General features: G+C 33.0%; 2 protein-coding genes across 2 annotated transcripts in view; one reads left to right on the forward strand and one right to left on the reverse strand.

Moving 5' to 3' along the window:
• LOC119689675 (protein eyes shut) overlaps window positions 1-12151 on the reverse strand; it is a 94881-nt gene that overhangs the window by 49070 nt on the left and 33660 nt on the right. Inside the window, exons 3-4 of the mRNA XM_038104557.1 lie at window positions 9001-9153; window positions 5153-7170 (exon numbers count right to left, since the gene is read on the reverse strand). Of these exons, the coding sequence (XP_037960485.1) occupies window positions 5153-7170; window positions 9001-9153 (2171 nt within the window). The remainder of the gene's footprint in view (window positions 1-5152; window positions 7171-9000; window positions 9154-12151) is intronic.
• The window catches only part of LOC119689676, a 152826-nt gene that overhangs the window by 44658 nt on the left and 96017 nt on the right, over window positions 1-12151 (forward strand). The gene's annotated exons all lie outside the window — the stretch shown is intronic.

Raw genomic sequence — 12151 nt, forward strand, 5'->3', positions numbered from 1 at the left:
CAAGTAGTCGTATCTAAATTGTGTAACAAGAATTTTGTATACATATATATATATATATGTATGTATGTATGACTATTTCTATTTTATTTATTTACATAGTTCGTTTTTGCCCTACAACAATAAAATACAATAAAAATAAAAGTTATTCCTTTGTGATATTTACTTAAAAAGTTAGATTTTTAATTGGCAGCAACAATTTTTCATATTGAATTGCAGAAATTTAATTTCGTTTCATCTTCTGTGTTCTATCAAATCATTCGTTTCACAGCAGATATTCGTACTCGTCCTCGTCCTCATCCTCATCGTCGTACTTGTACTTGGTACTCGTAGTCGTAGTCGTACCATGCAAATCACTTTTGTCTTATACATGAGATAATCTCTGATTCGGTTTGCAATTTTTAATGTTTGAATTTAAAATTGACAGGCAAGATTATCTCGAAACTTTGCGTAAAACTTTTCTATTTGCTACAAATTTGAGCAGAACACTTAAGTGTCACTTAAGATTTGATTTAGGATTATAGTTTTTGTAGGACATTTATGTACAAAGTTGCTGTTGGGCACTCTGGCTGGCCACTCTGGGGATTTGGGCGATTCGGGCGATTCGAAGCTGTTTGGCTTGACTTCAGTTCAGTTGAGTTGGGTTTGCCATAAAATAACATTTACATTTTCTGATACAACAAAATTTAATTTACTTAAACATGATCGTTACTAGAATGTGGTTTTCTCTTGTTTATTTTTCAACAAACAAAAAAGACAATGAATAAATAAATAAAAATAAAATAAACATCTGAAGTTGGGGAATAATTAATTGAGTGTAATTGAATTGTGTGGAAAAGTTGCTTTTGTCTTTTTCTCTTGTTTCAATAATTTTATTACAGCAGCTGAATTTTAATTGAATTCCATTGAGTTTTCAATGAAAATGCAATAACTGCACAAATATTTAACCACAAAGTGCATTTAATTTACGCAAAGTTACGAAAAAAATAAATTAAAAAGTTATTATTGCACTTGACTTACAGGTGGGCATAAAAGATATACACAGAGTCAAGGAATTCTTTTTTACTTCACTTTGCATAATTATTAACAAGAGTGGAACAAAGTAAAGTTAAAGAATAAATTAATTTTCCTGCATCTTCATGTTCGGATAATGAAGAAACTTTGCTTAAGGTAATTACTTTTGCAAAAACTTAACACTTTTGAGTTTAAGTTAAAGTAATTTCTATTTTATCCAAAGACCTTTACTGCTTGCCTTATGCTTTGAAATTCTCAGTTCAAATGCAAGCACTACAATCTTTAACAAATCAGTAAAGGAAAGTTGAAGCTAAAGTGAAAGCATCTTAGTTTGTCTGTCTTGGTCAAAAGCATCGCCAACAAATTTCCCCATTTACTAATTAAACAAAAATTTCTACTCTGAACATATATTATCATACAGGGTCAACCATTTTGTAGTGCCAAAAGTAAACTTTAATATACCTCATTTGTGTTAAAGATTTCAATCCACATCATTCAAATGTCCTCCTTTCAATAACTTACTAACACATATTCGGTTGTAAATCGGCCTTAACTTAAATAATGTCCCTTGCGTAACCCCACAGGAAAAAGTTCTGATGACAAAACGTAATAGTTTAGTGGTTAAGTCACATCCACTGAAGTGAAATCACACATCCTTAAAATGTTTCGTAGAACGCAACTAAAACAAGAATCCGATAGGGCTTATGGCTTGTGCTACCATATAGTTCCTACAACCATTTTTTCTATTTCGTATGGCTGTCGTTAGCACAATTCATGGAGCCACATAGCTCCAATAATCATATTTTCCATTTCATGTGGCTATAGTAAATGGACTATAGACTATTGACATAGAAGCCAATAAAGATTTATTTATTTCAGATTTATATGTTAGTTTTTAGCTTAAGATTCTCCAAGAGTCTTCTGTTTGTGTGGGTGTCCTGCATCTATGTAATCATTCAGTGTGGTAGTCCAGACTATTTGTAAGTCTGTTGCAAATCCTCAGCATTTCAAAAACACCTATCTGATAAGACGGTGTTAGTCCTTAGTTCTGAAGAGACCTGAAGAGTTATGATAATTCGATGAAAATTTTTATATTGCGCTAAGAATCGCGACATCCTATATACCAAAAGGCATTTGTGATATATCAAAGAATTCTGTGTTAATATCGGTATATTATTTATTTATAATTTTTTATATTGTATTGTATTATATTGTATTGTATTATATATTGCATTATATTATACCGTATTAATATCATTAGCTTGAGCTCCGTATACACAAATTATTTCATGTAATTCTAATTAACAAAATATATTTTTTATTTGTTAATTTTCTTTATATTTTATAAAAAAGAACATTTACAAGATTGGAAAAATTGTACTAACCGATTTTTCTTCAAGAAAATTTGCTTGCCAAAAATATGTTTGGAAAAAGTATGAAGTGCATTTTTGCAGCATTGAGCGAAACGAAACAACAAATTTGCAATAATAACGGTGTTGTTTTGTGTACTGTAGGAGCTAACGTGTGTATTTGAACTTCATTCAAGCGTTTAAAAAAATTGTGATTAATAAAATGAAATTTTGTTAATTTATTGCTGTTTGGCAGGACACAACTATTTGTGTAAAAAGAAACTAACACTAGAATCATTAAGTCCACTTAGTACTGAAAACCTTTTTTAATTAGTAAATGATGCGGACATTTTTTTTTTGCAAGAAACATGAATAAGAAAAAATTTATTATTATAATTAAATTAAATTAAGTTTAATTATTTATTTTTACTTTATAGACGTATTTGACTTCAAGTACTTCAAGTACTTGTATCAATTCATCGCTATTGGAGAAGTTTTTGGAGACATGCATTTCGGTTGGTGCTTTGTTTGTCGAGAAAATTAACAATAATTTTTTACATTTATTTCCTACAAGCTTATTTCCTGCAAGTTTTAATTGTAAAAATTAAATTGAATGTAAAACTGCGATGTCCTTAAACAGAATGTACATGTAAATTAAATATTTTTAAATGCAGGAATAAAGAGAATGTGCACGTTTCCCAGCTCCAGTGAAATGGTTCAGCATTGATTTGTGTGTAATTTGTGTACACAAAGCTTTAAGCCATAATTATTAATTTCGCAACCGATATATTTACAAATTACATATTTAAGTAATATACGGAACGGAGTCTTTATTATGACCCATCCGTAGTACCATCCATGGGTGAGCAATGTCGGAGTTGCTCCAATTTATTTCAGCGATTTCACGTTGTGATGGTGAAATCAGAAATCTGCTCTTTTAGCAGCTTATGTTGGTGTTATTATTTCGTTAGTGCGGGGCTGGCGGGGCTTAAGTTGAAACGCTTTAAATGTTAAATTGCTCAGTGTCAGCTGTACGGGACATTAATTCGACAACATTATTCTGTTTGTCGTCAGCTTGTGCACATCGGAAAATTGCCATAAAAATTAAATCAAAAGTAGAAAAATATTTATTTAAATATTTTAAAAATTTAACAAAAGGAATTATTGGCACTTAGTTTGGCTTTTAGGTTCAATGATTTTGTATGGTCAATTGGAATAAAGGAAAGAGGGATTAGAAAGGATGTAACGGAGGTTGCAACTTAAAGTAGAAATATAAAAAGCAAATGACTGGGAATGTTGTATTAGCATTAATTGCAAAACTTATAATAGAATAGTGAGAAAACTATTCAATCAATGTGCATTGAATTTGATACATTTTAGTTTATTTTATTCTAACATACCATATAGGTTAAATATCCACCTTGAGAGACAATAAGACAGTATTTGACAATTCCATACAGGTCATATATATTTGTATTTTTGTAAAATAAATATTTCCCTATATATCCATCTACTAATTTATATAATAAGTCCGTTTATACTGGTACAAATAGCAACGAATCTATGGATAGTTCCAGAAAATCTGTCACAGCCGCCTAATTCTACGCACTGGAAACTCATTGTGAAATTATTGACTCTGAGTGAAAGTTGGATATCAACCGGAAGACAGACTAAAGTAGTTAGTTTTTTCGTTGTATTTGAAATCCTAAAACTATCTATTTATTGGATAACTTTGAGTTATATATCAATATATCAATACAAGTATTAATTGAGTTTTTTTGTTGTATTCGGTTTTAGCCACACTCTACTGCGATTTCAGCTTCATTGCTCTTTTTAAGATATGTTTTTCTTTTTTAAGAATCTGAGTTTTGTTGTTGCTGTTGCCCTGCCCTTTCGGGGGTGTTAAACGGCACTTGGTCGTCGCTGGCGACGAGTGGCTCCGGGGCGTAAACCTGACCGTTCTTGAAACTATCTGAGTTTTGTCACTCATCCATATGTATTCAAATACTCACATACTATCCTCTATGATAGCTAATTTATAATTATGCTAACTAGATTCGTGAGGTGCTTTAGTTACTGGGTTAGTAGGCTTAAGGCTTCGAAATTTTCTTACAAATACTTTAGTATTGCTTAACCGGAATTCGCTGAGTGTGGTGAGTGGTCTACAAACAGCAACAATATGAGGGCGTGGCTCCGCTATGGGTAGCTGATAAAAGAGTTGTCAATTTAATTAATTAATTTTATATGAGTAAATTTTTTACCATAATATTTGAATTTATAAAAAATGATAATAAAATAAACTTCGTTACATGTATTTTGTTGAGAAAAAGAGCTATGGTTCATATTAACACTGTGTGCTTTAATATGCAAAAAGAATATATTGTACTTTAACCTTTTCTCCTGTATATTTCGCACACTTTTTTAATTCCCGAATAATAATTAACCTTTTTTTAAACGAATATTTTTTACAAGTTAAGTGCGCTGTTGTTTTTTCTTTTATTTGCTTAAACTGTATCTTTGCTATTTTTATTCAGTGCGGAAGATTGCAGTATGCAAAATAATTGCCACATAGGTGCCCATCGCAATACATACACATCCACACTTATCTTCGACCCTACCCCAGTACACCAGCACTGACTTAATAACAACAAGAAAGCCTTGTCGGCGAATAGACTCGAAAAAATAAACATAAAAATACTTGCATGTAAACTCGTATTCCAACATAAAAGATCAGAGCAAACTTTCAATAAAATATTTATAAAATTTATGAAAGAGAAAAAAGTTGCACTTACCCTCGAGCCTTCAGAAGTTGTTACGCAAGTACCACCATTGTAGCAGCCTTGCTTGAGGCAGTCAGCGTTGGTGGCATTATCAACACCAGTGACCGGACCGATGCCAGTACCAACGCCACCGGGCGCAACTGTGTTCGAACTGTCAACTTCTTCGCTGCTTGCTATAATCGGTGTTTTTGTGATGACGGGCGGATATGTGCTGTAAACTGGCATCGTTGGTTGCGGCGGTATTGTAGGATGCGATGGTAAAGTGGGCAGCTGTGTTGGTGGTGGTTGTGTGGGTGGTTGAGTGGGAGGTTGTGTGGGTGGTTGCGTTGGTGGCATGTAAGTTATAATGGGTTTGCGTTCGGTTGTTGTTATGACTACCGGTGGAAGTGGTGTTTCTGTTATTATCGCTGGCAGCTGCGGACTTACTAAGTCCTCTGTGTATAAGGGCTGTATGGTGGTAATATCAATTGACAATGGCGTTGTGCCGCGATGTGGATGCTCAGTGATATGCATACCATGATGATATGTAATTGACTCATGTGGCAGACTTGTGGTGTATGGTGTAAATTGTCTTGTTACATTCTCGGCGCTCGTTGTTGTTGTTGGTGTCGTTGTTGTTACTTCGGGAGTTTCAAAGTCATAAGGTGATAGCGTTGTGGCATAGTAGGGAGGTGTTAATGGTGGATGTGTGGTAATACGTACACCACTACCGATGCCAGTGCTTAAGTCCTTACTTCCAAAGTCATGGTAACGTGTTGTTACCGAAACTTCGGGATATTCAGTAAAGAATGGTGCTGCAGTGGTGGATATATCAGACCAGATTCGATGTGTTGTGGTAATATCATGTTCGGGGTAATCAGTGAATTCGGTGGGTGCAATTGAAATTCCAATGTCAATTGGTTTTAGTGTACTTTTTGCAACTGTTATTGTGGGATAATAGGTGGGCGAAACCCATGTTGGACGTGTTGTGGAGTAATCAATGGAGAATTTACTTTCAATCGTTGTAACATGATGTGTAAAAGTGGGTCGTGTAGAAACTATAATTGGTGGCTGTTCCTCGGATTCAGCGCTCGTTGATACTTCCACCGATTGTGATACCGGTGTGTAGTCTAATTCGGTACCAGCAGTAATAGGTTTAGCAGTTGTAGTTTCTTGGCTTCCACTTACGTCAAATCGTGAAATGGTTGTATATTCGTCGGAAGTGCCTACTTCAACTGAACCGCTGCCTACAGATGAGTAGGCCGATTCTGAACTACCGACTGAGTCCACCGAATACGGTATGGAAGCTTCAGTTGTGAAAATACTGCTATCTTCTATCGATATGGCTGGAGTTGGTTGTGTAGTAGTTACCGTAATAGGTACAGTTACAATACTCTTTTCGGTTTCAGCCGAAACTGCTTTATGCTCAACATCTATTTTCTCATCCGATACGGAAGCTGATGTTTCATCTTTTGTTGCAAGTGTAGTTAACTCCTGTACGCGTTGTGTTGTTTCAGTTGGTGCAATTGGTTTTGTTGTTGGCGGCGAAATTGTAGAAGGTGCTGTGTAGTTACAATCTAATGAATCCTCACCAATCATTAAGCATTCACACAGCATGCCCGTCAACAACGGTGGACATGAGCAAGAGAATGTGTCAACACCATCAATACAAACACCACCATTCATGCAGCGTGGTCCTAATTGACACTCGTCATACTGGTATTCGCATTTTTCACCATGATAATCAGGCACGCAATAGCATGTTGGCACAGTTTCCTCCATTAAGCAGAGTGCATTATTTTGGCATGGATTGTCTGCACATATAAGTATTTCTTCTTCACAGTTCGGACCTGTGTAGCCCATTGGACAGGCACACACATATGCAGCCAATTTGTCAACGCAAACGCCACCATTTTGACATGGCGCTGATTCACATTCGTTTATCTCCTCTTGACAAATTCGGCCTTTCCAGCCCTCAGCACATTCACAAGAAAACTCGAGCCCAGGTCCTTCGATGCACTCTCCACCATTCTGACAACGTGCACCGGTACCTGTAAATAAAAATCAAAAGAAGATAATTAGATTGCTTTTGTTCTCTATTTGATCCTTGCAGTTGAGTGTGTTGCACAGCATTTGAAAGGATGCGTTACTAGGGATTGTACTTTGTGAAAATGTCAAGCAATAATCAAAGAAAATTTAATCGCTTTAGAATGTGAAAAGAGACAAGTTTGGAATGTTAATTTTGCTATTGAATGGGGCCAATGGAATAGAGAATTTGCATAATATTCACTGCGGTGTGATAAGGTATGGATATGCTAGGAATGGAATAGAATGTTGGTAAAAGTAGCCCAACATGGAATGCGGGATTTGTTGTTGTATATATGCACTCTAATAAAGTACAGGAGTAAACTGTGGCACATGAGTGAATTCTGAATAGTGTTTAAACATCATAAGCCACGGTAGAAAATTACAATTTAAACACATATAAAACGGCAGATGTTATAGAGATTTGTGGAGCTGTAACATATTGGTGCTGATATGTTCTAATTCTTTTGTTTTCGGAAGCATATTGCAATCAGATTAATTCAAACTTTAAAAATAAAGAAAGAAAGTACAGCTGAGTAAGCCTAGAGACTAAAAAATAATGACTTCTTGTAATCCATTTGAGCAGTATTAAAATTAATATTGAAAAACAAGAAAAAATCATCAATCAAGTCAAATTTAATTTCTTTCTTGACTTAATCTGCGTTAAGGGAATGACCTTTAAGTGCTTCAGATGGTGACATGTCGGGTGAGTACGTTGTTTGGTTGACTACATTCGTAGAGATTTTTGCTAAATGCTCTTTCAAGACGTTAGCTTTGTGCCATTGCAGAACACTTAAAAGTATAATTACAGAAATATTTTTTATAAACACACTGAGTAACAAATTGGATTCATATCAATGCATGGTAACATAGATTGGTACATGTAGGGAAAGATTGTAGTGGTGTCTCTCATCTGTGGTTTTCAAATTATAAGAAGAATAATTGTTGTTATTTAATTTATTATTATTACCATTTGGTAAAAACTATACACCACAACTCTGGTGGTCTTTTAGGTTAACCTTAGTTGCTTTAACATATTATTTGGCTGTTTGGAACGTGATAGTCGTAGTTTGTTCCATATTTTTAAAAGGACAGTGAGTCTGTGCCTGAAATGGTTAAACCTGCTACTGCTCGGTTTTGAAATATTGGGTTTTGAAAAGACCAGTAATTGTTGTTTTTTTTTATAATATAAATTAAATATGGAGAGGTTTCAAACAGTAGTGAACTGCAACAACAAAAATTATTTTCATATTATTTTAAAAATTATATTTTATTTTGAAAATTATTTACGAATAATCAAATACAAGAAATAATTCCAACACTACTAATGATTTGTATTTGGTAACACTCGAAACAGCTGTATGGTTAGTCAAAAATTCAATTAATTAAAATAATATAAAAATAATTTTTATGGTTGTAGTTCACTACTGTTCGAAACCTTTCTATTTTTAATTTATATGAAAAAAACAACAACAGTTTTATATTTGACGTGACCATTAGTGTCTGCAAAACATGGTTGTAAGATTTATTGTCGGTAAATTTTTATATATTACCTTAAATTTACAAAAAGCAGTGCATTGACATTGTTACCGTATTCCATCGAAAAGCATTGGGGAAATGTTCTTTCTATAATTTTCACTTAATATACTCCCACCAAGCATTAGCAACCAGACATATGAGTCTTTAGTTTATTGGATCAAAGAATTTGAAGTCAAAATCTCACATCATTACTCACGCTTTTACACATATAAGTAGTGTATAAAAAGAACAATGATTTTTTTTTTGTGGAAACTTACCCGTATCGCATACAGCAACATCCTGCTCGCAATGAACGCCAAGATAACCCGCTTGACATGTGCATGTATACCCGTTAGTTCTATCACGGCAATGTCCGCCATTCTGACATGGATTTGACATACATTCGTCGACATTTTCCTCACAATTTAAACCTGCAAGTAGAGGAAGAAAACAAAATTTATTAAGTTGTGTGTCTGTAAATCGTCTTTCGAGTTAAGTCTTTGGATAAAGGAAAATCTGCAACTTTTCAAATCATTAACTCTTTGAGTTGACATAAAGTATTATAAAGGCATATTTCATAATTTCAACATTGTTATTCTATAGAACTTTTATACTTAATTAAATAAAATTGTATTTTCTTTGCTTCCCAAACAGCACCATTCTTCCATCCACTCTTCCATCCACTCTCCTATCCACATTTTCCATCAAACAATGTAACTCACTTCCGCAACTATTCGCAGCAGTAGTGGCTCGATTGCAAGTTTGCTGGCAACTTTTGTCGTGTAATTCCGCTTATATATTTTATCTATGCGCTACAATAAAATGACTTCGTTAAAATTTCAAGAATTTATAGTTACTTGTAGTAACGGTAGTTAAAGCTCACAATAGCTGAAGTTTTAAATTATTCTCCTCCTTCAACTTAAATGATTTAGAAACTATTATCTGTCGTACTTTCAAGAAATTACAGCACAGCAGATACGATTCCAAAGACAAATGTTAGTGTAAAATTATTTTAAATTGTAATTCTGTAGCGACAATAATTCGCAAATGGCAGAATTAAGAAAATAAAAACAAAAAAAAAAAACAAAAATAAATAAAATAAAATTCTACAAAGACAGAGAAAAACAACAAAAAAAATTAAAAACATATTGAAACAAAAGTGAAGTACTAAAGTATATCCGAGAAATTAAAAATAAATAAAAAACATATAAGAAAAACGTCGTTGCACAACACTTGAGATATAAAATGAGCTTGGAAAATATAAAGTTTTTAGTTTCTTCTCCCGAACAATCCCAACTTTTGTTGTGCAGCGAATATGTCGACATGTGTACATTGTTTGCGATTTATTGCAATTGCATTGGGTGCGCGTAATGTCCTTCCCTTTAAAGTCAGCCTTCCACTCTATACGTATATCACTTGTTATTCTAAGTGCACCGACACCAACTTCCGCCCCTCATGCATTGCCATTTAATGCTCTGCAATACCGGATGTGCTCTTGTGATATTCTATTTCCCCAACACCAATTTATTGTTTTGTATTTCTTTTATTTCATTTCTTTTATATTTTCTGTCTAATTTTTTTTTCTTTTTCTTACTTTTTTCGTACTTCTTTCTTCCTTTTTTATTTATTTTTGGTGTTGTTATTTTCATCTTATCATACTTTTTGTTCTAGCATTGTAGTTTTATTAAATTGTGTAAAGTTACACAAACGAAGATGAAGGAGTTCATGAAGAAGCATAACAAAATATAAAAGTTTAAAATGTGCGTTCTCAAGAGTCAGGACCCCAAGTTTTTACTTGTTTTAAATGCGTTATAACATGTCCTTTTCTCTTCCTCTTCTTCCTTAAACAGTTCCACAGCTGATTTCATTTCTGCAAAATAAATACCAGCAATATGTGCAGATTATACATATACCTTATGTACTGACAGCACACGCTCACTTTAATATTATATTATAAATGCAAAACTTAATACACATTGGATTAAAGTATTTCAGTTAGTGAAATATAGAAATATCTTATTATCATTTAAAGTTTGCTTTCAAGATAGCTTTCAAAATTTTAATAAAATATATATAATAGATATATATGTACATATTTATTCGACTAAAGCACGGCCTACGGACCACATGCGGCCCTTGGCATGTTTCTAATCTACCACAATTACTCAAATTTTCCTTTCATATATTTTTGTAAAATTACATTATTATATTTTTATGGATCCCGAAAAATTGAATTTAAATAAATAATTAATAAAACTAAATTTAACATTATGTTATCACCGTATTTTTATATTTTTTTTAAAAAAAAACTATGAACGTATGCGCTTGTTTCTGCGGCCCTCCCATCTGTATAGTAACTTGTATTGGCACGCGATTTTTATCTGGTCTGGACAGCCCTATTTTATTCGCTCGATTTGTAAAAACTTTTTTAAAACTATACTAATAATACTATATCAGGAGCATAGACTTGTTACATAGAATTTCTCACTATTTCTATCTCTAGCAATAATATAGATATATAATATAAATAATTAATATAAAATACATAAGAGATAAACAAACTGGTTCTTCCTTTATTCTTGTTTAAGGGTTTGTAGTTTTGATCTCAATAGTTGATTGACCTAAGGTAATCCAAGGTTAGTGATTGGGCTGCTATCTTAATATTTAATTTATTTTTGCTGCCAAAGCCCTCAAGTCTTAACTTTAGCACTGTTTATATCAGAAAAGCCCTTTTATGCCCTAGTGAGTTAGTGGAAGACAGCTATTTATAACTATAACTCTTATCTATTAAAATAAATCATTCATAATATTTTCCAAATTAGATTAGGTTGGTTAATAGTTTTGGGTAGAAGGTTTAATACTTTTAAAATAAATTCAATATTAACTCCTTATTCAGTTTTCGTTTTTGCACCTTTGACAACAAACAAACAAACTGTCACTTTAGATGCAATAACACCGCTTATATTCAATGAAATCTCAGAGTACAACAGCAAAGGATCTATTTGTCGTTATATGTAGTCCTCAATAGGTGGTCGTACTATAGATACATCTTGCAAAGAAAATTCTGTTTACTTCTGTGCTCTCCTTATGCGCCTTTTGTTTAATTACAATTTGTGATCTGTTTGTCATTATATGTAATCCTCAATAGGTGGTCGTACTATAGATATGTCTTACAAAGAAAATTCTGTTTACTTCTGTGCGCCTTTTGTTTAATTACGATTTGTGAATATAATTGACAATAAACATTTTATTATCACATACGTATCATATTTTTCCCAAAGTAAATTATTTAAATGAGCAACCATCATCACATTAAAATATCCAAAGTTCACATCTCTGTCAGAAACGTCCTCGAGAGAAAGGGTTTTCATTTTAAAAAGTAAATGACCAATTTTAAGTAATTTTTATTTTATATTCGTGCTATTATGC

The sequence above is a fragment of the Teleopsis dalmanni genome, chromosome X (genome assembly GCF_002237135.1).
Source record: "Teleopsis dalmanni isolate 2A chromosome X, ASM223713v2, whole genome shotgun sequence".
Classification (NCBI taxonomy): domain Eukaryota; kingdom Metazoa; phylum Arthropoda; class Insecta; order Diptera; family Diopsidae; genus Teleopsis; species Teleopsis dalmanni.